Source organism: Sceloporus occidentalis, unplaced genomic scaffold, assembly GCF_023333645.1.
Source record: "Sceloporus occidentalis isolate IW3139 unplaced genomic scaffold, rSceOcc1.0.p SCAF_3, whole genome shotgun sequence".
NCBI lineage: Eukaryota > Metazoa > Chordata > Lepidosauria > Squamata > Phrynosomatidae > Sceloporus > Sceloporus occidentalis.
In genome coordinates, this window is record NW_028316983.1 from 216,388,510 (window position 1) to 216,415,638 (window position 27,129).

General features: G+C 41.2%; 1 protein-coding gene across 2 annotated transcripts in view; it reads left to right on the forward strand.

Moving 5' to 3' along the window:
* Positions 1–27,129, forward strand: part of LRRC69 (leucine rich repeat containing 69) — a 37,999-nt gene that overhangs the window by 368 nt on the left and 10,502 nt on the right. For both annotated transcript variants that reach the window (XM_089518920.1, XM_089518921.1), the window contains exons 2-5: positions 4,347–4,473; positions 9,440–9,512; positions 10,222–10,417; positions 12,306–12,377. In XM_089518920.1, coding sequence (XP_089375046.1) covers positions 4,347–4,473; positions 9,440–9,512; positions 10,222–10,417; positions 12,306–12,377 — 468 coding nt within the window. The remainder of the gene's footprint in view (positions 1–4,346; positions 4,474–9,439; positions 9,513–10,221; positions 10,418–12,305; positions 12,378–27,129) is intronic.

The window sequence follows — 27,129 nt, forward strand, 5'->3', positions numbered from 1 at the left end:
TTGAGGACCATTGTCCTATTGCAGTGGTTCTCAACCTTTGGGCCTGCTCCAGATGTTTTGGACTTCAATTCCCAGAAGTCCTAGTCAGTAGGCTCATTGTTCAGGGATTCTGGGAGTTGGAGTCTCAAAAGGACCAAAGATTGAGAACCACTGTCTCACACCTACATAGACCCTCCTATTTAGACAACTAATCAAAATACACTCATCCCTCCATGTTTGCGGATCTGATATTTGCGGATTTTAATGATTCACAGATTTGATTAATATGTGTCCTCTAGGAATATCTAGGTCCTCCAGCACAACTCTATGGTCAACTTTAACTAAAACTTGCACTGAAAGACCGAGAGATTCCTAGAAAGGATACTCTACTAGGCATATGTACCTCCTCCAGGGCAGTTCTATGGCCAGTGTCTGTCAGATGTTGACCACAGAGTTGCCCTGGAGGACCTCGAGATTCCTAGAGAGGTGTCCTTCAAGTAAAAACATGGTGTTTTTGTTATTTGCGGTTTTTCCATACTCACGGGGGTCTTGTGCCCCTAACCCTGGCAAATATGGAGGGACAAGTGTAGTTAAAGATTTCTCGTACCTAGGATCAGACCTTGATATTAATGGAGACTGCAGCCAAGAAATAAAGAAGCAGACTTTAGGAATGGAAAGGGCAGCCATGAAAGAACAAGACAAGATATCAAAGAGCAATGATACACGCTTGAGTACTAAAGATACACAAGTGACTACTAAAGTTAGAGAGTCAGCATGGTTTAAGTGTTGGACTATGACTCTGGAGATCAGGGTTCAATTCCCAGCTCTGCCATAGAAACCCACTGGTTGGCCTTTGGCAAGTCACACTCTCTCAGCCTCAGGGGAAGGCAATGGCAAACCCCTGCTGAACAAATCTTGCCAAGAAAACCCCATGATGGGGCCCTTCAGGGTAGGCATAAATCTGAAATGAACTGAAGGCACAACACACACACACACACACTTCCTCCCTGCGTTTTTTAAGAATAGCTCCAAGTGGAGCTATTTTTATTTTATTTCATTGCTCGAGGCGGATTACAACATAGTTAAAACACAATCCTTACATAAAATACACATATTAAGCTGCAACTGTATGCAGTATTTATATCACAGGACATAGGATAATAATTACATATAAAATTCAGGTTGAAAATTAATGATTAAAAATATTATTATTATTATTATTATTATTAATTATTAGTTTGCAATTATTGGAGCAGCGTGGAATTAAAGCGAAAGAGAATCCTTCATTTCTCTTTTGCCACAAGGAAACAAGGCGGGGTGTGGATCTTCTTGGCAGTGCCAGTCATGATCCACCACGCAAACTGCTAGCAGTATAAATCTGGAATAATCATTCCATTACAGAATTAATACACTTAAGCGTGATGTTTCAAACTTAAAGATGTAGCCCAATTAGTCTGTAAAATCAGTATGTAGAGAGATCTTGTAGCACCCTTGAGACTAAAAGAAAGAAGTTGGCAGCATGAGCTTTAGTAGACTTAAGTCTACTTCCTCAGATGCATTTAGTGGATTTAAGACTACGAAAGCTCATGCTGCCAACTTCTTTCAGTTAAGTCTCAAGGGTGGTACAAGATGTTTTTAACTTGCTAACGTGGTTTAATTTTTTTTTAAAAAAAATTCTATCTATATTTTAATGCTTTTGTATTGTCTTTAACTTGTGCTGTTTTAAATTTATTGTTAGCCATTGTGAGTCCCTATATCGGGAGAAAAGTGGGATATAAATAAAATGAATAATAATAATAATAATCTGTCCACAATAATCACTGCCATGTTTGCTGGCTTGGAATCCATTTTCTACACAGAATGAAGGAAACTAGGGGTCTTTTCATGCTACATAACTATCACACTATAGTTTACTTTAACTACATCCTATGCAGTCCTTGAGATGAAGCATGGTGTAGTGGTTTGGACTATGACACTGGAGACCAGGGTTCAATTCCCTGCTCAGCCATGAAACCCACGGTGACCTTGGGCAAAGTCACATGCTCTCAGCCTCGGGAAGGCAATGTCAAAGCTCCTCTGAACAAATCTTGCCAAGAAAACCCCATGATAGGTTCACTTTAGGGCCGCCATAAGTTGGAAACAACTTAAAGACACACAACAACAAGAGGCACTAAAGCTCTTTGGCCAAGACTTCTAAATTTCCTGTGGTTGTGCTTTCAAGTTGTTTTCGATTTATGGAGGCTGTGTCATGGCTTTTCCCCACAAGATTTGTTCAGAGGGGGTTTGCCACTGTTTTCCCCTGAGGCTGAGAGGATGTGACTTGCCCAAGATGATCCAGTGGGTTTTATGGCCAAGCTGGGAATCAAATCCTGTTCTCCAGAGTTGTAGTCCAACACTCAAACTGCTACATCACCTAAATATCCATCTCTAAATTCAGGTTTCCATAGGGTGGGACCATGATGGCAGTTAAAGTGGAATTATAAAATGCTATATTTGTACATCATCCTGTTTCTGAAAAATCTTCACTGATAAGAATTATACAGCTTGCGTATGTAGCACTAATTACAAATTTAGAGAGAAAGGGATACTTTGCAGTGGTTTATACAAATGTATGCAACTGTTCCTAAGGACAGTTTTGGCCATCGAAACTGTAATGAAAAATGAGAAGGGCTTTCACAATGAACAGTTGCTCCCTTTGTAAGTAAGTTTGTGTTGGTTGTCTTTGAAGCAATATTTTTAGAACATTTGAGAACCAGCATGCACAATTATTTATTTATTTATCTTAATGGCAGTCCATATTTTTTTGAACTGTAAATAAAAATACTTTAATTTAAATATTTTCAAATAGAAGGTACACACCATCCAAAGATAGTAAATTTTAAGAACATTTATTTCAGTGAGAGATTAAATTGTGTGCTTAATGCGCCCACTGAAATCCTATTAATTCTGAGGAGTGCAGCTTTAATTTACTTGTGTTTTTGGGCTGTTTATCTTTAAATTAGGCTGTACTTTCAGTGGATATTGGATCAACTTGACTGCACAGGCTGCAATTTTACAAATACTTGGGGTAAAGGCCATTGAAAATAGTGCATACTTTTAAGATTGCATTGATAGAGTGAATAGCTGAACTGGCGGTGGAGGGAATAGTTCTGTAAACCTTTCAATCTCAGCCGTTCTTTTAAATGGGCCATAAAAGTGGTTATGGAACTTTTATGACAGACTAAAAGTTGGCAGTTTTGTAATTCAACCTGGGATTAAAATGAATTTTTAAAAACATCATTTGAAAAATGTTCTGGTAAAACTGAAATTACTTCAGTATACTTTTAACAAAGCCCAGTGACTGTGGCAAAATGTGTGTATTTTTCCACAGTTGTAAAATATTTATACTTCATACTGAAAGCAGTGTTGTTGAAATTGCTGGCTATATCACACTGCATAATTATTTTGAGGAGCACTTTGCCAGCATTTTTTCTCGGAATGGGTGCAATCCTATAACAGTTTCTTCCTTGGCATTTGGTTTTCATTGCTGCTCTGTTCTAAATGATGCTTTGGAAAAGAAAAAGATACCTGTTTCATCATTCCAGAATAAGGGGAGCTTCAAAACAAAGTTCTGATAGGATTTAGGGTCTTATGTGTAAATAAAAAAAGAAGGAAATTGGGGAGGGGCATATGCAAAATTGGGCACACCTGTAATAGTTCATTGAATCCAAGTACTTGCAAGGGCCAAAAAAGCTATTCAATCTTACCAGCTCTCTATCATGGCATGTTACAGAACACCATTCATTGAAACAGTGGCTACAGATAACTCAGATAAACCATGTTCTATATTTTACAATGGACCTCATCATTCACTCCTCAATGTTTTTAATGCCAAATACATTCAGCATATCTGTGGATGACCCAAAGAACTGACATTTTCAAAGACAATTCATTGTTCCTAAAATGCTTCTGTAGTGTTGCTGGGTTTCTCCAAAATTAAAATCCTGAATCTAGTTCTTGGTGTCCATAGTCAAATCTCAAGTCTCTGTGGAATATTTGGCAGGAGAATCTGGTCTGTTTCTTGTTTTCTTTAGACTAGTATAACATTTGTTATGATCCATTAATTTGAAAACTAAAGAAGGGCATGACTTTGCATGACAGTAGTGATGAATATAATGAGCAGACTGATAATACAGTGTTTTAAAAATAACACTTGTGGCTACATTCTTGTATCACTTTGTATAGTTTGACCTTTAAAACAGTGCTTAAAGATAATGTACTTCAGTAATACATGCTCTTAGATGAATGGTGGTAATGATAAACAGCCTTATTTTTAACCTTAGGAGCAGAAATGATACAAGGCTATTTAATCAAATATCTGATTATAGTTGAAGGTACTAAATTTGGGAAACAATAATTTGGATGAAGTTCCAGAACAGCTGAAATGCCTCATATCTCTGGAGAAGCTTCATCTGTTTGGAAATAAGATCAACAGAATACCACCCTCAGTATTTGGTAAGGTCATATAATATCTCATTAGGTATCAAATATGATGTGTAATTTGCAGTGATGTAGACTTGAGTTGTTTGACTCAGACCTGTGTAGGACTCAAGTCATATCTGTGCCTTGACTCCCATAAATGAAGCACTGAAACATTGGCCCGTTACAAACGGGCGTAATAGTACAGACTTGGTCCATATTAGGGTTAGAAAGGGGCGTCCCTTCCAGACGCCCCTAACCCTAATACGGACCGAGTCCGTACAAAATGGCGGTGCCTGTTCCACACGGGGGCCGCCATCTTTACATAGCGGACTCGCTGCGTCCGCACGTTGCGCAGCGCATATGACGCTGCAAGTGCGCCATTGGCGCCTCGTGGCATCATATCCGCACCATGGAAAGAAGCACCATTTTGCGGCTTTTTGCTCCGCGAGGGAGCCGCACGGTTTGGCTGCTGCAGCTCCCTCGCAGAGCAACCAGCAGCGGCGCAAGACTGCCTGTTTTGGGCGGTCTGTAACGTTTTTAACTACTGACTTGCTGGCCTTGGAGGAGTAGGAGGCCCCATTCTCATTAGCAAATTTGCTCTGGATAGAACTGGGCAGATCCGGTTGCCCCCATACCGAATTTCCCCAGGTAGATGTTCTGACTACCCTTTACCTTGATCAATGCAATTTGCCCCTCTGAAGTTCACATTTGCAGTACCGCTTTAAAATGGAGCCTCCTTTGTTGTCAATCAATTACACTTCTGCTTTCCTCAAAGGTGACATATCCCACTGTCAGCGCAACTGCTGGGGTCCAACAACCACTGTCAGCAACTCAAACAAGTCCTGGGGTTAAATCAGACCCTTGTAGCAGAGCTGGCAATTTCCAGAAGCTGAAGCGTGGCTCCAAAGTCCCATTGGGATGACAGCAACTGGATGTCTTCCAGGAACTGCAGCAATGCAGGAACCTCCGGGGACACACAGCAAACCGATGCTGTAGCTTCTTCTGATAAACCACCAGAGAAACAAAGTCCCCAAAGTGCTCTTTATTAACAGTGCTATAATACAAAACCAGATCTCTAAAACTCCAAACCATACCAATCCAACTCCTACTTCAAACCCACAAGCTATCCCTTGCAACCCCTGGGTTTATATAGTCTCCAGACGATGTGGTCTCCCCAACCCAGTGAGTTCAGGTGTGTAACCATGTCATGTGTCTCCTGTGCAATCCAGACACATGTTTCATCATCCATGGCTACGTGCACTTGGACACTGAAGTGTCCTTGAGCCAATGAGCTTCAGCTGTGCTGATCAGCCTTGCCACTCTGCTGAATGCTCATGGCCAAACACACACACATCAAGCATTTCCCTGTGTGCTGTGTTTTAACCCTTCAAATCCCTGACACCCACAACCATTGGCCAATGGAATGGGTGCTTTCCCCCCTCCTTTTTAAAAAAACAACTGGCGGCAGTGTTCACATATTCTGTCAACTTGTCAAATTTAAAAACCTCCAGGTGTGTGTATGTGTATTTGGGTCATTACAGATTATGGCAACCCCAAAACGACCCCATCCTGGGGTTTTCTTGGCAAGACTGGTTCCGAGGAGATTTGCCATTGCCTTTACCTTGAGGCTGAGAGAGTGTGACTCCCCTAAAGTAATGGGTTTCCACAGCCTTCCCTCTGAATGCTAGCCTCTAGCTCCCCCTTCGCTTCCAGCCCAGCATTTCCTCCTCTTTCGAACTTCTTCCCTTCCCTTCCCTTCAAGCCTAATGCCACCTCTGAAGCCTTTGCCTCCCCACCATGCCAACCTCTTCCCTTCCCTTCCAGCCCAAAGCATGTGCATAATCCATCACAATAATAATAATAATAATAATAAATATAGCTTGCAGGGGAGGCCACCTCAGAATGCCATCTCTGCATCCTCTTTCTTTGCTTTCCCCCCGGATTGCCACTCCAGAATTCCATCTCTCCTTTCATACACATATGTAGCAAAAGCATTCACACATTGTATCAATTTGCCAAATATAAAAGGGGACACAAGCAAGCATTCACATATTCTGTCACACACACACACACAAATATTTTTTTAAAAATGCCACTTGCAAAGCAACCATGTTCTGCCCACTGCCCACCCTCTGACCTAAATGCCTCCCCTGAACTTGACCCGATCATGACCGGGGCCAAGTTCACATTTGCCGGCAGTAGGGAAGAAACGGATTTTCCTTAAAGACACTGGAAATAATCTTCTTTCAGAAAAACCACTCTAAGGGGGATTTGCCCTGGATTGGGTGTGCAAGACCCTTATTCTGATGTGTTTAAACCGTTGCCAATGGGAACTTCTGCCTTTTAATCTGGGTTACAATTCGGTACAAAAGGTAGTCTGAATGGCCCCAGAGATGTCTTCTAAAGCATTTCCTAGCAGTAGGCAAAACTTGCTCCCAAGAATGCAGGAAGCATTTCTTGGAGGGGGACATAGCAAACAAGTTCAGCAATAGGCTCAGGGTGGAAGGATCTTCAAAATCTTTTCCTAAGCAACAGGCAAGACTTCCCAGAGCACAGGAAGCATTTCCCACAGGCTGCCAAGCAGACATCAACTCCCACCTCTAATTTATTTTTCCCATTTGTTCTGATATCCCTCCTGTTTCTCCCCCAAACCAACTGAAATAATCACACATCTTTGCACACACACCCTTTGGTGCTGCTGATCAGCTCAAACAACCTGGATCCCTCCTTTCCATATCCTACCTCCTTAGAAACACGCACACACCTCCTCCTCCTCCTCCTCCTCTTTTTCTATTAAAATTGGCTCCCAGACTTGACTTGAAAGTATTTTGCAAGGACTTCAAGGTAGGGACTTGGAGTAAAATACTTGGAATACATCACTGGTAATTTGGCATACACATGTAGGTTTGTTAAAGTATGATGAGTCAATTTATGAACCAGCATGATGTAGTGGTTTGAGTGTTGAACGGTGACTCTGGAGAACAGAGTTCAAAACCCCACTCAGCCATGAAAACCCACAGGTGGTCTGCTGCAGTGGTCCCAAACAGGCTGCTGGCAGGAGTGGATTTATGCTGCTCCTTTTAGAGGTGGCTCTTGCGGCTTTGGTGTGGCTTCCAGGCACTTCGGAGGCATGTGTCATATAAACGCCACTCCCCCAAAGCAGCCGGAAGCTGCTGTATGTGGCTCATCTGTTTCAGGCCTAATTAAATTTGTTGAATTACAAATGCGTAGGAATAAAACATATTCCTCCCATTCCATCGGTCCCTCGTCCAGAAGAGGAGGAGAGGAGACACCTGTGTTGGCTCCTGGGGGGGTTTGCCTGGCAGGCAGTTGTGGAAACTGTTTTTTCCTCCTTTGAATTTTGATCTGTCATAATTGTTTTTTTATTAATTGTGATAAATTGTAATTTCGTTGTTTATTATGTTATATGTATTATCATTTTGACTTACTGTAATTGCTATTTTTATGTTATTTTTTTCTATCAGTTATTATGTTATGTTTATATTTAATTTGCTTAATATTGTTTTGATTTGCACCTGTGCTGAGGGGTTGGTGAAAGGATTTTCTATGAACCTTGTTTGACTTGTAACGTTCTTATGTTTTCATATTGATTGCCACTGAATTGATATTGTTTATTGTTATTGTCTGCTTTATATGGCTGGGGGGCTGGGAAGGAATTAGTTTGTTTTTTATTATATTTTTATTGCACTTCCACTGTTGTTAGCCGCCCGGATTCCTCATTGATTGGGATTTTAGGGAAAAAATCTGATGTGAGAAAAGAGAATATTTCTTCTAAACTGGTTTCTGACTACTATGGATTCTATAGGAAACCATATTTAAAATGTTAAGAAAATACAGTCAGCCCTCCATATCGCGGGCTAGCCATCTGCAGATTGGAGCATCTGTGGATGGTCCCACCCCATTATTGTCAATGGTGGCACATGCATGCATCCATGCCAACATATTTGCATGCATGTTGCACACCCATTGACAATAATGAGACTTGACATCTCATGTTTTTTCCTATCTGTGGAGGTGGTGAGTTTGGAACAGAACCCCCATCAATATGGAGGGACAACTGTATGCTTGACTAATTAAAGGCTGATTTACTCTTTCAAAATATTTACTGTATATCAATTAATATAACTTATTAATTGGCAAACCTTATTGTTCAAATAATAATAATAATTAATAATTTGTTTTATTTATATACCGCTATTCCAATGATCATAGCGGTGAATAGCAAGTAAGCTAATTAGCAAGTAAGCTAATTTGCCCCCAACAGTCTGGGTACTCATTTTAGCGACCTCGGAAGGATGCAAGCCTGAGTCGAGCTTGGGCCCTTTTGCTGGTCTTGAACTCGCAACCTTGTGGTTTGGAGTGAATGGCTGCAGTACAGGCATTTAACCACTGTGCCACCAGGGCTCCAATTCTAACTGTTTGTTATACGTTCTGTTAATATAGGGCCACCAGTAGCCTTTAGGTTGTCTGTGAGTCCTTGTATGTAAATCAGAACATTCTTTCTCTTCAATTAAAGCTTTCCAGTTAAGACTGTCATTTAACATTCCGCTCTGCACTCATTCATCCTGGATAGAATTTTCCACCAATTCAGAGGAACCTCCATTCAAGAACTATGTATAAGATTGGGGTGGTAATAGTACCAGACCATACTGGGGTTCATCCTATTCTTAACTCTCATTTTGGGGTTCCAGGACACTGCTTTCTATCTCTCTGTGCATTCTTTCTTTGAGTCTTTTGACAGCACTATGTCTTTTATTTGAAACTATTTACTTATCAAGTTACCTCATTGAATATTCATCTGTGTTTTATATATACTGAGGCATTTTAAAGAAATGCAATAACAAAATGCTTATAAAGGCATAGCCATATAGCAAATAATGGATTGTATTTCTTTAATACAAAAATGCATAATGAAATCTATGGAGGAACATGGTATACTGTAGAATACACCATAATATACAGCCATCTTTTTTAACAGATGGATTGCAGAATTTGGTACTCCTTAACCTGAACAATAATCAGCTCACTTGTCTTCCTCCAGAAATTCAAAGGTAATTTTAATGACTATTGATCTGAATCATCTGAATTGGCTGTATCATGCAAGTAGATTTTAATAGCTAGCATTTGTTGATATACAGTAGAAGTTTTTTTTTACACACATTACTTTTGCCAAGACTCATTAACTATACTAGATACCACCACTGCTTCTCTTCTGCCCAAATGAATACTGCACTGAATCCAAATTATCATATATTGTATTATAGTCACACACATGCATACAGATATCCTAGCTGTTTTGACATTTCCACCCATGATATTTCAGCCATTATGGGGTTTAGCAGGGGGTAAGGCTTAAGCAAGAGGAAATCCAGCCCTACTTATTTCCAGTGTGACTTGGCATCCTTAACTATTTTAGTTGATTCTTCTCATCTATAAGGCTAGGCTAGCTCTGTCCTGCAACAAATGCATACATGTAAACACTACTGACTATATACAGTGTAGACCAGTAAATCTCAAGCTACCTGATGTGAGGGAATGCTTATCCACCCCTACCCATATGCTAGGAACCACAGCCATATTTATCTCCACTGGCTACAACTGTTTCTTTCCTGGCAACTTGTCAAGAAATTACAACCAGTAGCTATGGGCCTACACCAATCCAGGGACCATCACTTTTGAGCAGCACTGATACAGACCATCATTCCTATAAACATGGAGGGCATTATCTTGAAATGTTTTGTTTCCCCCCCCCCCCCATAGGCTTAAGAATCTCAAATGTGTGAGCTTAGACAATAACCAACTAAGAAGTATTCCCAAAGAATTCTGTTGCCTCAGAAAGCTGCGTGAACTCCATTTGTCCCACAATTCCATCATTGCAATCCCAGAAGAAATTAAATACCTGATGAAACTGAAAATCCTCATTTTGTCAAGAAATCAAATAGAAGAACTCCCTGATGTGAGTAATGTTGTGCTTTGAAAAACTGTCTTGAGAACATTGCAGTCATATATTCTCTTCGAGGGATTTTTTAAAAATGCTTCAGTGAGCTCATCTTCTGTGGATTAATTATAATGTTTTAATGTGTTATGTAGACTCCCCCCCCCAAACAAAGCTCTTACTGCACTCATTCATCCCCAGAACAGTATGGGAGATTCAGATGTCATTTTCTTAAATTTGCAAGCTTCCCATTTTTCCCACTGTTTTTCTGTCTCTCTCCTTTTTGTTCAAAAAGTCTGTTATGGAAAAAGCTAGAATATTTGCACTAAGCCTTTTGAGTGTAGCAAACTCATGTTTGGAAGAACACTTAGCCTTTAAACTTGTGCCTTAGGCAAATTCTGTTTGATTCTTTAATTCCGTCAGCAAAAAATCACAGCCATCAGGACTGGACGCGAACGGGTGCGCGCCGGGGGACAGAACAGGGCCTCTTGGAGGATGTATTCGTGTGCGATAAACTCTGTTTTCTGCAGCACGTGCGCGCGCACGAGCGTCCTCCTTCCGTCCCCAGAACGTTTAAAATTGTGTGTGTGATAAGGTCCAAAAACAGCCCATTTGGCAAGAAAAAAAAATCCATCGAGGGAGCAGGAGATCATTGATTATCTGAATCTGATGGACATAGAAAATCAAAGATAGATAGATTTTGGAATATGTGGGTGGAGATAAGATATGAGTGGTGCATGTTAAATATAGTATATATGTTAAGTCAGAGAAAATACAAAGTGAAGGTAAAATGTCTGTAGGTGTTTTGGCTATTAAAGGCCACATCAATTAGTTTGAATGGTGTATATATATATTGCCCTGCTCATGCACGTGCCAGTCTTCAACCTCTGACATATGTACTCATTCCAACATTGATTTAATATGTATCTTACAAGCTTCCTCTGATCTTATCTGTACATGTTAAAAGCATATTGAGTTGAGTAGTTTCAGAATTCTTAAGAAACATGCCTTGCACAGCACTCACTTTAGGTTTATCACTTGTAAAAACCCATGAAATAAATGAGGAGGTTAAAGTTGCTGTTATAAACAAAAGTATTTTAAACACACACAGCTCTTAATAGTTGGGAAGTTTAAAATATTAACTGGGCATGCTGAAATTTCTCTTTGAAGAAAATTCAAGCAAGTTTTTTAAAAAATAAAACAAAACAAAACAAAAACTGAGTTGAAGATTCTCCAGCTGATGTTGAAAACTACAAATCCAGATTGGAATGGATCCAGGTTATTTGTTTCATTCAAGAAAGCCTAGAGTTGTGTTGCCACAACCTTTGAAAGAGGGTTATGTTCCAACCTCTCTGAAAGAAACAATTGTAAGACCTTTGGTGCAGGGAAAAATTAGTTAGATCCAACTTCCCTAGGTAACTGTCAATCAGTCTCTAATCACCCCTTTCTAAGTAAGGTCCAAGAGAAGCATTTACAGCATACAGCACCCAAACTGGCCATTCTTTTGGCAACTTTAATTAGCTAAAATGGACATGAGTCTAACAGACAAGTGGTTGGCCTCATCTCTCCAAGCAATTTGCCCACATCATCATGTTGAACAACTTGAAACTCATTCATCAATACCAGACAAGTACATGCCTCGGTTACCTCCCCAAACTTTACATTCAGTGTGCCTTATTTGTTTCACTTTGGAAATAATTAATACCTGCTCTTATAAGTAATTTTTACCTTTCCTTCTATCATTGTTATTTTCCAACGCTTTTTACATTTAAGAATGTAAAGCTCTAATCCTGTACATATTTACTTGAGATTCAGCAGAGCTTCTGAGTATACATGCTTAAGATCACACCATAAATAATATACTTCAATTATGTTAAAGCACTAAAATTTCTTTATCATCTTCAACTAGGGACTTTCCAAAATGAAGAAGCTTAGAGTTCTGGATGTAGCAGGAAACAACATTAAGATTTTTCCCACAGGTGTAAGTATGAGTATTAAATCCTTTCATTGGAATAATCTATGAACTCTGGAATTTACCGGTAGTAAATGAATTTCAGATATATGAAGTGTGAGTATATTCTAAAGCATATATTTTATTAGTTATAGAAATATGCTTGATTTAGATGTCTAGAGCTGCATCTGTATCACAGAAATAATGCAGCTTGACACCACTTTAATTGTCATGCCTTGGTACTATGGAATTCTGTGTTTTGTAAGATATTTAGTCTTCTCTGTCACTCTGGGGCCACAACAAACTACATATAATAGTTTGCCATGACTGTTATAAGGTTATTGTTTTTAAGCATGTATCCTAAGGTACATTTTGGTGAAGTACAGAGAATGTTTCAAGGTTATAATTAATATGGGGTTATTCAATCATAATATCAAACCATGAAGCTCTGTGCAAATGCACTCCTTCTTTCCTTCTGAAGATAATATTCCTTTCTTCTGGTCTTTGTTTGTGGCACACCGTGTTTCCTTTTGGTTTATGATCCTGATTTTGCAAAGACAAACTATGGTTTGCCTCATTTGGAAACTTGTGGGTCTCTTTGAAAAAGTGAAAAAAGAGCCCTGTTGCATGAAAGAGAAAAGCAATGTGTGCAAATAATAATAATAATAAACTAATAAAACTTTTATTGATATCCCGCTTTACTGTTACAAGACAATCAAAGCAGCTCACAACATATTAAAATCCACATTTACAAAATTATGTCCCAAATCCCCCCCCTTAAAACAGGATTAAACATGTACAATTAAAATATCTATTAAAAACACACACACACAAAAATAAGAGGACAGAGCAGTGGGCTAATACATGATGTGGGGGGGGGCAGTCATTCTGTGGCTGGGCACTTTTTTTCAGGAAAGGCCTGCCGGAAGAGATCCGTCTTGACAGCTTTTTAAAAGCTGTCTAAGCTGGCAGTTTGACGGATCTTGTCTGGCAGACCATTACATAGTTTGGGAGCAATTGCAGAGAAGGCCCTCTGGGAGGTAGCAGTTAGTCTGATTTTTAAAGGCTGCAATAGATTCCTCCCAGAGGACCTGAGGGTGCGGGGCGGATTATATGGGAGCAGGCGATCCCTCACATAGGTTGGGCCCAAGCCATGTAGGGCTTTAAAGGTGATAACCAACACCTTGTACTGTGCCCGGAAACCAATAGGCAGCCAGTGAAGAGATTTTAAAATGGGTGTTATTCGGTCACTCCTAGTTTTTCCGGCGACCAGCCTGGCTGCCATATTTTGCACTAGTTGAAGTTTCCGGACTAGGCACAAGGGTAGCCCCATGTAGAGCGCGTTACAGAAATCAAGTCGTGAGGTTGCCAGTGAATGTACAACAGTTTCTAGGTCCTTTACTTCCAGGAAAGGGCACAGCTGGCGTATCAGCTGGAGCTGATAGCAGGCGCTCCTGATTGTTGCATTCACTTGGTTCGTCATGTGAAGCGACGGATCTAGGAGCACCCCCAGACTGCGAACACAGTCCTTTGTGGAGAGCGTGACCCCATCTAGGACTGGAGGTTGCAACCCTGTATCTGGTTTGGGGGCCCTTACTATAAGTACCTCCATTTTGTCTGGATTCAGCTTGAGTTTGTTTTTCCTCATCCAGCCCATTACCGCTTCAAGACACTGATTGAGGGGAGAAATGCCATCTGTTGTCATAGCTGCTGATCGGGACATGGAGAAATATATTTGGGTGTCATCAGCGTATTGATAACACCCTGCCCCATGTCTACGAATGATTTCTCCCAGCGGCTTCATATAAATGTTGAATAGCATCGGGGACAGTATGGCGCCTTGAGGGACGCCACATTTAAGCTCCGTTTTTGGGGAGTGACTCTCCCCGAGCATCACCCTCTGGAATCTACCCGAGAGGAAGGACCAGAACCACTGGAGTGCAGTGCCACCAATTCCTAACTCTCTCAGGCGTTCCAAGAGGATATCGTGATCTATTGTATCGAAGGCCGCTGAGAGGTCTAGAAGCACCAACAGGGTCACGCTTCCTCTGTCAATGCCTAGACGAAGATTGTCAGCCAGAGCAACCATGGCAGTCTCCACCCCATATCCTGTCCTGAAGCCGGTTTGAAATGGGTCTAGATAATTGGTTTCATCCAAGATGGCTTGGAGTTGAAGGGCGACAGCCCTCTCGATCACCTTGCTTAAAAATGGCAGATGGGATACAGGCCTCTAGTTCTTCATATCCAGGGGGTCCAGGGAAGGTTTTTTCAGGAGCGGTCTAACAACCGCCTCCTTTAGGCAAATTGGAACATAACCTTCCCTAAGGGATGCATTGATGACATCTCTAAGAAATGCCCTCAAGGCATCACCCCCCTGGACGGCCAGCCATGATGGGCAGGGATCGAGGGGACATGTCGTCTTCTTCACATTTCCAAGGATCTTGTCCACGTCATCGGTACTCACGAACTCAAACCGATCCAGTTTAACCTCAACAACGGATTCACTGGACACCTCATCAGTCGATTCTGCTACAATCCCGGCATCCAGGTCGGCTCTTATCTGAGAGATTTTATCTGAGAAGTAGTTGTTAAAAGCATCACAGCAGGCCGTTATCAGGTTAAGCAAAGGATTCTGCACAGGTGGAACCTTTGTCAGTTCCCTTACCACCCTAAACAGCTCTGCTGGACAGGAGCATAATGGTCCTCTAAATCATTGTGGGAAGTTGTCCATCTCTGTTCTAAAGGACTGTAAATCTAAAGTATGTTTTAACATAATAATCTTAATCATGGTTTATTAATCTGGGAATGAATATTTTTGCTTCCTTTCCTTCATGGTGAAGCCTCATGCTTGTATTGTGATTTATTTAGACTTTCCTATTAATATCTAAAACTATACTTTACTCTTTAAATTACAGGAAATGAAGAAAATCTGGGTACTAACTTCTTCTCAGTCCTTTTAGTCTTCACCTTCTCGTAGGAACTGATACTGGTATTGGGACAATTTAGGGATGCAATGAGGCAAATCAGAGGCTCTGGCCTCAGATAAACAGCTCCAAAGGGCCGCTGTTGGGCTGATGTGGGGGTGGGGTGTGGACATGAAGAACAGCCCTGGATCGCTCAGAGGGCACTCCAGGGCCGCTGAATGTGGCCCAGAACCAACCACGAAAGGAGTGGTTTCTTACCACTCCTTTTCACAGCCCCTTCAGGACTGTGGCAGCAGGTGTCCTTGGGACTGTAGCATCTGGTTGCCGTGGTCCTGTGGTGGTCCAGGGCAATCAGGGTGGGAGCAGTCTCTGACCACTCCTTTGGCCACATCTGCTTCACCCCTGTTAACTGCTAATCCTTCACAAAGGCCTTGAAAAGCCAAATTTAATAACAATTTGCTTGTCTTCAGATAAGTACCACAGACAAGCTGATACTGTATTTTTCTTAGCTCATAAAATATTGACACAATTAAACAAAACCACAGAGGCTTGAATCCTAAGAGCAATTACCTTAAGAGAAATTAATGTAAAGGTATAGCAACCCTTCTCTTTTCTTGAAGCCATCTGTAACTCCTGAAAAGCATCTTTAGAGATTAAGAGAGTCCTCTTGAAAAATTAGGATCGGTCATAGGGGTTATGAATGAGGAGAAATGTCCCAGCTTGGGAGGACCTCTGCCTAATTTGGAGTAATTTCCCCCTTCCTCTGCAGTCTTCTGTACCTCATTCTACATTGTTTAGGAGTGTAAAAATCTCTGGGTAGCAATTCAAAAGAAAAGACAATGTGAAAGCATCCTTGAACTACTACAATTTATGTAGATATTCATTTAAAATTGACATATTTTAGGGGTGAAACACACGGGCCAAATAAAGCAGGATAGGATATTTGAATACCTGCATGCAATGATATCAATGGCCACTTGAGGTCAGCACTAAATTATTTCACAAAGGTCATTTCATGTTTCTCCTTTAGTCTGTTACAGAAAAAGTAGGTAGAAATGTTCACTCAAAAAACAATTTTCTTATACATTTTTCTACAATGTTCATACTTGTTGCCTGGTGCAGCAAAATTGAAGCTTATCTGAGGCACTATTTATAACGATAAAATGATTGTGTATGGTGCATACATTATACAGCAAACATAAGGGTTGTATGTAAAATTGTGCTTCCTTGAACAGCATGGATAACATACATTTGTGGTCACATATGTTCAAATGTCTGCATTAATAATTAAGTCATCTGTAGTAATAGGGCCTAAATATTGTAATGGCACAGATCCTGTCTGATCTTGAAACTATGCAGGGTCACACATGGTTGGTACTTGGGTGAGAGATTACCAACAAATACCAGGTGCTGTAGCCTATATTTCAGAATAAGGACATGGTAAATGGCCACTTGTGAATATTCCTTGCTGAAGACAATCCTATGAAATATATGGAGTTGGCAAAGTTTACAGGTGATTTGAAGGCACATATATACACACAGCAGTGCAAGAAACACCAATTTTATAACACCAGCATTACCTGAATTTGCAAAGTATTGTGAATAGCACTCTTTAATAGCTTAGATTCTCTAATGAAGACAGTCTATTGAGAAGTAAACTGAAGAAGTTGCCTTCAGCAACAGATTTTTGTATCATTAATATTAATAGCAGTCAAGTAGATGGCAGAAATCCAATCCAATAGGGCACAATTTACTAGGAAGTTTCAAAACCCAGTAAAGCAGATGGATATGTATGAGTATTCAAACTGAAAATGGAAAACTCATGATATAAGTCATGTACATTCCAGTAATGCTGCTCCTTTTTGAGCCGGTAAAAACCTGGCTTTTCCCTCCCCACTGTGGCTTTATGGTGCTCTGGCAGCATACAACATGTAAATGCCATGCCACTGGAGCACCATGATGCTGGCCCACATGTGGCTGAAGAATTTAGAATGACAAAACCCTTTTTAAAAGAAAGATGTACACTCATAATAGCTCTTGAACACGTGTTATGGTCATTAAGAAGTAATTTCCTGTTATTTGATGCAGTGTGAAAAACTGTTCTTTTTTGTTGCCCATTACTATTGTGCTGCCTTTTCCGAAAGGTATACTCCTTAGCATTGATAAGATAATGACTTAAAACTTGAAAAAAATCCTGTCAGAATGCCTCTAAAAGTCCCTTAAAATTTGGTTTGAAAAGTAAGAACAAAATAGTTCTTATTACATCCCAAAGTACCTTGTTACATGGGTTTTGCAATGTGACTTCATTATTCCCTTATTATTAAAAAAAAAAAAAAAGAATGTGTTGCAGGTAACTATGAGCTGAAACAGACTGGCTCGAAACGCTGGCTTCCTGGTGGCTTGGGGGCATGGTGTATGCATGACGCATGCCCCAATGCTGCCCTAAAGCTGCCTGGAAGCTGCCAGGCTGCCCACACGTGGCTCACCTTCATGGTGTTCTGCCAGCATGGTGTTTACATGTTGCATGCTGCCAGAACGCCGTAAAACTCTGGCAGGGAGGGAAAAGCCAGCTTTTTACCCACTCAAAAAGGAGTGGCATTTTGTTGCTTCTTTTTGGGCCAGCAAAAGACCATGTTGGTACTGCGGTGTGGGATTGCCATGGCCCCAACCCAGCTCTCTCAGGGGTGGTTTCAAGCTGCCTCTTTGGGGCAGTCTTGTTCACCCTTATGTTTCTTGTAACTCAGAACATCCAAGCTCTGAATTCAAGGCATAGCATTTAGTATTTATTTAGTATTGCATTCTATACGTGTCTGATACTTGCTTTCCTTTTTTTTTTTTTTTGGTTGAGTTTATCATTAATAGTTGAGTCCTATATGGTTCTATTTATCAGAAGGCCTCTTTCAACCCTGCCATCTGCACTGGATTTGAGGTATATTTAGTTCTTCGTGGTCTCTCTGCCTCTCACAATAGGGTTTGTGCCTGCGCAGAGACTCCATTTGGAAAGCTGAAAAGCTGAGCAGATTGGTGGGAAGCCCCATCCACCCCTGTGTACTGAAGTTGCCCAAACCCGCCAATCTAGCCCCACTTTCAGTTCTCTTTCATCCGCTGCAAGAGAAACACTCCCTTTGGATTGCTCTCCAGCTGAGTTCTCTTGTGTACAGTAGAGTTAAGCTTTTCCCCCAATTTTTTCTTCATTCTATTGTGAGCATTGACCTCGCAGAGCTTTGAAGTGAGGATTATTTCTAGTGTAATTTGCCTGGCTGGGCACCTCACTTCTAGGCCTCTTATAGCCTCCAACTCTTGTTTAAGCTCTGAATTTCTTGTACTAGGAAGGTGCCCCTCACTGATGGACATTCTAAATGCCTTTTTTGTTTGGTGAGAGACATGTTACGCATCGTCATAATATTTGCTGCTCTTTTACCAGCACGACTCTTTGCAATGGTGACCAGCGTTTAAAGCTTTTTATTGGGAACACATCCTTTCTCTTGAGGAGAAACCTTCTTCTCAGACTGATCTTTTGGCTTTGGTTCCAATTTCCAAACCTGCAAAGATCCCTAAGATCTCCAAAACATTGGCTCCAACATCAATATCGGTCTCGAGGTCAACCCTTGTGACTCCGAAAATCTTAACATCAACAGTGCCTTCCTCGACACCAAGGTCCTCGACGTCAAGTGCTTTAGAGCCTGCTCCCTCGATGTCATAGGTTACGCCATCTGCTGCTCATTCTCCTTTACTGAAGGAGGTTCCTTCTGTCTCCAAGGATAAGCAACCTCACAAGACCAAAAAGAGGCCTGGCATCTTGAGTGACTGTGACACTGAGAAGTCTAAGAAGAAGTACAAGTCTAAGATATCTCTTCCGCCTACCACTTCTTTGGCCTCAATGTCCGCTTCAACCTCCACTCAGGTCTCGATGGCAGCAACCGCCTAGGTGACTACTGTGGCTTTTTTGCTCCTATGGTATCAGTACCATTGCTGGCATTGCAGCACCCCATCTTGGTCACTGCTACTCCAGAGAATATGCAGTATCTGATGTTCTGCACCAGAGTGGGCTGAGGGAAGGGCTCCCTAGGAGATGCTTTCCTTCTCAGTTGGGGCTGTCACTTCTTCTACGCCTTCCCTCCGGTCCCATTAATGGCAAGAGTTGTGGCCAAAATGACCAGGGACAGAGCCAGTGTGATTCTACAGGCTCCTTGCTGGCCAAGACAACCCTGGTTTGTCCCCCTACTCCAGCTGTCCAGGGGCCAATGTCTCAAACTTCCGAACTGGCTGGACCTTCTCTCCAACGGTGTGGTCCTTCACCCAGACCTACACAGCCTCCACATGACAGCTTGGAGGATCCGACCTTTGCTCCAGAACTTTTGCGAGTCCTCTCTGCTTCAGGGAAGGAGTCTACCAAATGGTCTTACTCTTAAAAGTGGAAGAGCTTTTGTACCTTTGCCGAAGCTAGAGCTGAGCCATGCTCGCCAGTCCAACTCTCTACTACCTTTCACTTCCTGCTCCATCTGCGTAATCAAAGACAGATTTTTTCATCTTTCAGGATGTATCGGTCAGCTATTGTAACTAACCAGCCCCCTGGTTTGCCGTCTGCTAAACTCTTCACCTCACCTACCTTGAAAGGGTCTACACCATCTATACTGCTACCTCCATTGGCTCCTTCCTGGTCACTCTCATTGGTGCTTACGCACCTTACCAGGCTGCCCTTTAAACCCTTGGGGTTGACCTCTCTGAGGTTGTTTATGCTGAAAGTGGCATTTCTCGTGGCCATCACCTCAGCCAGGAAGTTTTCCGAGCTGACAGCATTCTGCTCATATGAGTCCTTCCTAATTTTTCACAGGGAAAAAGTGGTCCTCAGGCCAGATATTTCCTTTCTCCCTAAGATGGTGTCCCCTTTCCACCTTTCTCAGAACATTATGCTACCCACTTTTTATCCAGACACTTCCACGCCTCTGGAAAAGATTATGCACACACTTGATGTTCTCTGTGCTTTTGTGTTTTATGTTCAACGTTCTGCTGAGTTCAGGTTGGCCACCAGGTTGTTTGTTTGTTATAGTGTACCTAGGAAAGGCCACCCTATTTCTTTTCAAAGGTTCTCAAAGTGGATTAGCCAGACCATTTTTCTAGCTTATGAATTTGCCAAATGCCCTCCTCCTGTTGGTGTGCGCCCACACTCAACCACGGCTTGTCTAATTTGCCACCTTCCTCAGAGGCGTCCCTCTGCCTGATGTCTGCAAGGTGACGATGTGGTCTCAACGTTCCACATTTGTCTGGCATTACCGGCTTGATTCTAGGTCTCGTTGGGATGCCAGCTTTGGCTGTGCTGTTCTCTCTGCAGTGACTTTCCCACCTGCCACAGGTGAGCTTTTTAGTCACCCTATTGTGTGTGGTGTGTGGCACAGAGACCACGAAGAAGAATAGGTTGCTTACCTGTAAATGTGTTTCTTTCAGTGGTCATCTGTGCCCTCACACAAACCCTCCCTATCAGTCAGGTCCCTGCCAATTTTTTTGTGGTAGACTTGAACTGAAGGTGGGACTAGATTGACGGGATTAAGCAAGCTCAGTACACAGGAGTGGGTGGGGCTTCCTGACAATCTGCTCAGCTTTTCAGCTTTCCGAATGAAGTCTCTGCACAGGCACAAACCCTATTGTGTGAGGGCACAGATGACCACTTGAAGAACCACAGTTATCAGTAAGCAACCTGTTCTTCTGCTGATTTTGTGCATAATGAAAGGACTGAAAGGAGCAACTGTTCTAGGTATATATATTAAAACGTTATACATGCATGTTTTCTTTGAAAGTTTAAAATGGCCCATATCCACACTGCAAAGACATTTTCCTCTAGATTATATTGGCAAAACCTTAATATATATGCCTGAAAAATACACACTCCAGGGGGAAAATTTCCAAAAATTATGAAAAATGAAAACAAGCATGTTATTAAACCAAATAAATTCTGAATTAAAATACTTTCTTAGAACTATCATTTTACATGCACTCAAATTATGTAAATTAAAAAAAGAATGAAAAATGACAAGTGTTCTATAATGTAAACAGTATGCTTATTGGCATGAAAGTATGATTCATCATCTTTCAAGAGGCACTGTCTGTTTTCCCCATTACTTTTTGCTATTGCAGTTGAACTAGTTGAAATAATTCAAGCAAATTGTAACATTAAATGTATTTAGATCATTCCATGTCATCATGCCATCGACATTTTTGCAGATGATGTTTTGCTTTTTATTATGGAGCCAGATAGATCAATATTAGAATTATATATTGTATTGGACATATTTCAGATATACTCCAGTTTTAAAACCAACTTCTCAAAATCAAAACTTCTATGTTTTTACAGCTCAGTCCAGGGCCAACTAAGACTTGATAATTTTACAGACATGAGTATGGGTTTTTCAGTGATTAAAAAGATTTCTCTTACCAAAGACCTGAAGCAGCTTTGGAGACATAACTATTCAACTTTTATCAGATGGATGCATACAAAACTGAAAATGTGGTCTTCAGTGAAGCCTTCACTACATGCCCCTAGGCTTTACCCTTGACTTATCCATAGATCATATCAAAATTCATAATTTTGGTCCGAAAATCTGCTCTCGACTTATATGCGAGGTCAACTTATAGTTGAGTATATATGGTAAATGTCTGATCCTTTCTTGACATACATGTCTACCAAACAATTCCTATAACCCTAAATATTTATAAAATAAAGAATTGGCAAAAAAGAACTAAAAAAAAAATTATTTCAGAAGGCCATTGATGCCTCAGTTCTTCTAAAAAAAAGTCCAGTTGGCCAAAACTAATGGTGTGTGTGTGTGTTTGGGGGGGGGGGGACTTGGAATTACCCACAGTTTCACTTACCTGTGTCAAAAAAATATGGTTTTTCTAGGCATCTGGAGGTCTTCTAGTGCAACTTCTGCCCAAAATACAGGGTTCACTATTATCTGTGATTTTCAGTCAACTGTTCATGGTAATTCTGGAAATGTATCCATCACAGATATGGGGGTTGCACTTTAAAAAAAAATCAGCTTTCCTGACTCTCTCTACACAGAGGAGACTTCCTTTTCAGATCATTGCTCTCCACATAGAATCATAGAGTTGGAAGAAACCACAAGAGCCATCCAGTCCTACCCCCTGCCATGCAGGAATTGTCAGTCAAAGCACCCCTGACAGATGGTCATCCAGACTCTGTTTAAAAACCTTCCAAGAAGGAGACATGTAGAGAGTGACAGAAATGAGAACACAAGGGGAAGGGTTAGAGTTTTCCTGCTTCTCACTTTGCTCAGGTTTTAAAGTGCCTGATTACGTCTTGAACTTAATTCTATTGTATCGAAAGGTCAGTGTATCTAGAATTGCTGCCTTGAACTGGGTAGTGACTACCATACACGGTGATATCTTTTTTTCTTAATTTGTTAAGACAGGTATGAATGAAAACTTATTTTGCACAAATTACCACAGTGAAAGTACTGTTTGTTATGCACTGCAGATTGTTGTCAATTGGCAGTCTGTATACCACAAATGCAGATTCCTGGCCTCTTGAACTGTTGGTTGATTGGTATGATCCAATTAGAGTCAAGTACTTTTAAAACCATTGATCTCAGTGGAAAAATTTACTATGTTTAAATCTTTCCCATGCAAACCAGTGGGCTTTAAATGTTTTAGTGTGACTAAATTATTAATAAGTGTATCTTTAATGCATATTCTTGACCATCTAGTAGTCCATTTTTATGTGAAACCTGCACTAGCTATAGAATTCGAGAGTTCCAAACTTACTGATCTGTTCTTCGCTATATTTTATGAGAGTGAAATCATCTTTTGACGTTTCTTGTAAAGCAGATTTTTGGATTACACCTCAAGGATTCTGTCATGGCTGTATTTTAAAAAATATTTTAAGAAACTGATATATTTTTATGGCAATTGCTACAAACTATGTGACCCAGAATATAATTGCCTGCTCACTCATCTTGCCCTGGAGGTATGAACCATTTAATGTTACAAAATTTCAAGATTTTATTGGTGGAAAATTATAAGCTGTTTTACAGATAGAGCAGCTGCACAGAATCCTCTCATTTGTGTATGTGTGTTACAGGTGTTCATAGTTTTCATAGCTTTCTGCATTTATTTACACTGGGTAGCTGTTTATGTAATGTTAGCAAAATAGTAGTTCACAGGCATAATGTGTCTTCATATGCTTTATATAATAATCATGACCACAAGATGATCTTCCTAATAACCATAGAGGTAGATAACTATATATACTCGACTAAAAGTCAAGAAATTTGTGCACAAAAATTGATCCAAAAACACTGGTTCGACTTATACCCAGGTCAGTCAGTGACAGCCAAGCTGAGGAGGAGGAGGAAGGGTAGAGTGTTGACTCTGAAGCCTCCCCTTCAACCCAACTATCTTCCATGGGACCAGCCAAGCTGAGGAGGAGGAGGAAGGGCATGCACTTGCCCTGAAGCCTCTTTTCCAGCCCGGCTGTCTTCTAAGGCCCCATTCATATTGACCTTTTTGTGCTGGATGAACGGGCAGATTCGGTCCCCCCCCCCCCCCCCCCGAATCCCTCTGGAAGCAAGTGCCCACTACCTCAATCAGGGTATTTTAACCCTGAATGCCCTTGTAGCTTCTGCAGAGAAACCAGTTTAAAATGAAGGCTCCTTTGCTGTCAATCAAATTCAGTTCCACTTTCGTCATAGGTGATGTTTCCTGCAGCCATTGGGCAATCGGAAGTGTGCTTCCCCCCTCCTTTTTAAAAAAAACAAACAGGCAGGAGTGTGCGCATATTCTGTCAAATTTAAAAACCTCCAGGTGTGTGTGTGTTGTGTGGATTTGGGTCACTACAGATTATGGCAACTCTAAAACGACCCCATCCTGGAGTTTTCTTGGCAAGATTGGTTCTGAGGAGATTTGCCATTGCCTTTCCCCTGAGGCTGAGAGAGTGTGACTCCCCCAAAGTCATGGGTCTCTGTAGCCTTCCAACCTCCTGCCTCCCCTTCGCTTCCAGCCCAATGCTACCTCCAAAGCCCTTGCCTCCCCCCATGCATCCTCTTCCCATCACAATAATAATAATAATAATAATAATAATAATAATTCCTCACCCCAGAATGCCATCTCTGCAACCTCTTGCTTTGCCACCCCAGAATGCCTCATATACACATACAACAACAACAATAATAATAACTCACCTTGGAATGCCATCTCTGCATCCTTTGCTTTCCCTCATTGCCACCCAAGAATACACATATGTAGCAAAAGCATTCTGTATCAATTTGCCAAATTGAAAGAGAAACATTTGTAACATTCGCATTGTGGCATTCGCATATAAAAAATAATTTAGAAAAAAAGTCTTTTGCAAAGTGTGTGCTGGGAGCAAGGAAATGAAAGGGAAAGTACCACAAGCAGACACACATTCTATCTATGTATGTATCTACCTGTAGAACTATGCGCATAGACTGTCATATATCTAAAAAAATAAAAAAGAGCTGCCTGGCGCGAGAGGGAGGCTTGTTCCATTCTGTGCCCTCCTTCTGCCCTACCCTGACCTTGACCCTTTCTCAGGCACCCCGATCACCCTTTGCATCCTTCCTCTGGCTCCTGCCTCCTCCTCCTCCTCCATTACTCCCGATCGCCCTTTGGCACCCTTCCTCCGGCTCCTGCCTCTTCCTCCTCCTCCGTTACCCCCGATCACCCTTTGCATCCTTCCTCCGGCTCCTGCCTTCTCCTCCTCCTCCTTTGTTAGCCCCAATCACCCTTTGCATCCTTCCTCCAGCTCCTTCTTTCTCCTCCTCCTTCTCCGATGAAGGGGAAGGAATGTTCTGTCCACTGCCCTCCCTCTGACCTAAATCCCTTCCCTGAATTTGCCCCGATCATGATCGGGGGCAAGTTCATATTCACCGAACCTGTTTTTTTCAAAACATACATTTTTTACTCCGCTTCCAAATGACCCACGCTAAGAGGCATTTACCCTGGAACGGGTGTGGAAGCCTCGGATTTGCTTGTGGGAGATTCAGGGCAAATATGAACTTCACGTGCATAATTCAGTTCCTGATCCGAGGTAAAAGGTAGTCTGAATGGCCCCTCAGTTTTCCCCTGACTTATCAACAGGTCATGGCAGAATCCATTATTTTGGTCCCCAAACCTGACCTCGACTTATATATGAGGTTGACTTATACTTGAGTATATACAGTAACCTGGGTGACTTAAGAAAATGTCATAATGGCAAAACAAACTTTATGCTGTTTTAGTATAACTATGTCAAACCTCTTAGAACTGGTATGTGCATCATGTTCCCCCATGAATAAATTCATGATAAAAATGATCTCTACACATTTGTCAATGGGATTTAGTCATAGCCCAGAAAGTATGCAAGAGAAGTAATACCTGCTACTACTAATACGCCTCCACACCCCCCACGCCATCGGGGAGAGAGGCCAGAGGACTCGCCTGCGCCTGTTTGGGGCGTTTCCCTCCACCGGGAGGAGGCCGGTGGCAGCGGCCTCTATAAAATCTCGACTTGCCGGCCCCGACGGAGGACGCCTCCACACCCCCCACGCCATCGGGGAGAGAGGCCAGAGGACTCGCCTGCGCCTGTTTGGGGCGTTCTCACTGCCACTGCTGCTAGCGCGGCCGGAAGAACTGTGGCTTGTGCCCTGATACCATCTGGGCAATCTGGAGTCTTTTGTTTTTGTGGTAACTCTGGGGGTTGGAGGGCTAATTGCTGTTTGGATATTGTTATTGCTGTTATTGTTGTTATGTAAAATCGGCTGTTTTGTGATATGCACTGAGAATTATATTGTTGCCTTTGTATTGAGATGTATTGCCACTGATGTTATGATGTTATGATGTTTTTGAGATATGCTGTATTATGTTATTGTTTGCGAACTGTTGTAAACCGCTTTGATTAATTCATTTTAGAAAAGCGGTATACAAATAAATCTTATTATTATTATTATTATTATTATAGAATGAACTTGAAAGCATCTCTTTAATTGGAGAGTTATAAATAAAACGTTTAATAGAATTTCTTGAAACTATGAAGCAAAAATAAAGTCTTGGGTGGTTTTTCATTCAACAGCGTTGTTATTGTGTGCCTTCGAGTTATTTACAACTTAGGGTGACCCTAGGGAGACCATATCACAGAGTTTTCATGGCAAAATTTGTTCAGAGTAGTTTTGGCTTTGCCTGTTCTGAAAGCAGGTGTGTGTCTTTTTAAGCATCTGAGAACTACTCAGGCCTGTTCATAGACATAGTCCAATCCAATTAAGGGTTGAGTTACCCTTATCCAAAATGCTTGGGGCTAAAGGTGTTCCATATTTCAGATATTTTTTTTTCAGATTTTGAAATACCTGTACAGGTATTTGCATATACATTAATAGATATCTTGGAGATGGGACCCAAGTCTAAACACAAAATTCATTTAGATTTCATATACACCTTATACACATAACCTGAAGGTAATTGTATACCTTTTAAAAATAAATTTGTGCATGAAACAAGGTGTGTGTACATTGTGTACATTAAACTGTTAGAAAGCAAAGGTATCACTATTTCAGCAGCCTGTGTAAAAGGTTTTGGGTTCTGGAATATTTTGAATTTCAGAATTCCAGATAAGGGAGACTCAACCTATAATATTTCTTTGGAAAGAACCATATTACATTAAATGTGTGGCTTGCACATCATCACACTTGCTAATGTTTATCACAGTGTAGAGTGAGAATTTATAAATCAACCCATTTCATATCATTGTGTGCAAACGTTCAACACTGTACAATGTCTTCTGGTATTCACATACTGTGTCAGTATACTTCGGGTTTCCTCTATGAATTTTCAGTTGTCAGCTGGAGAAGCAT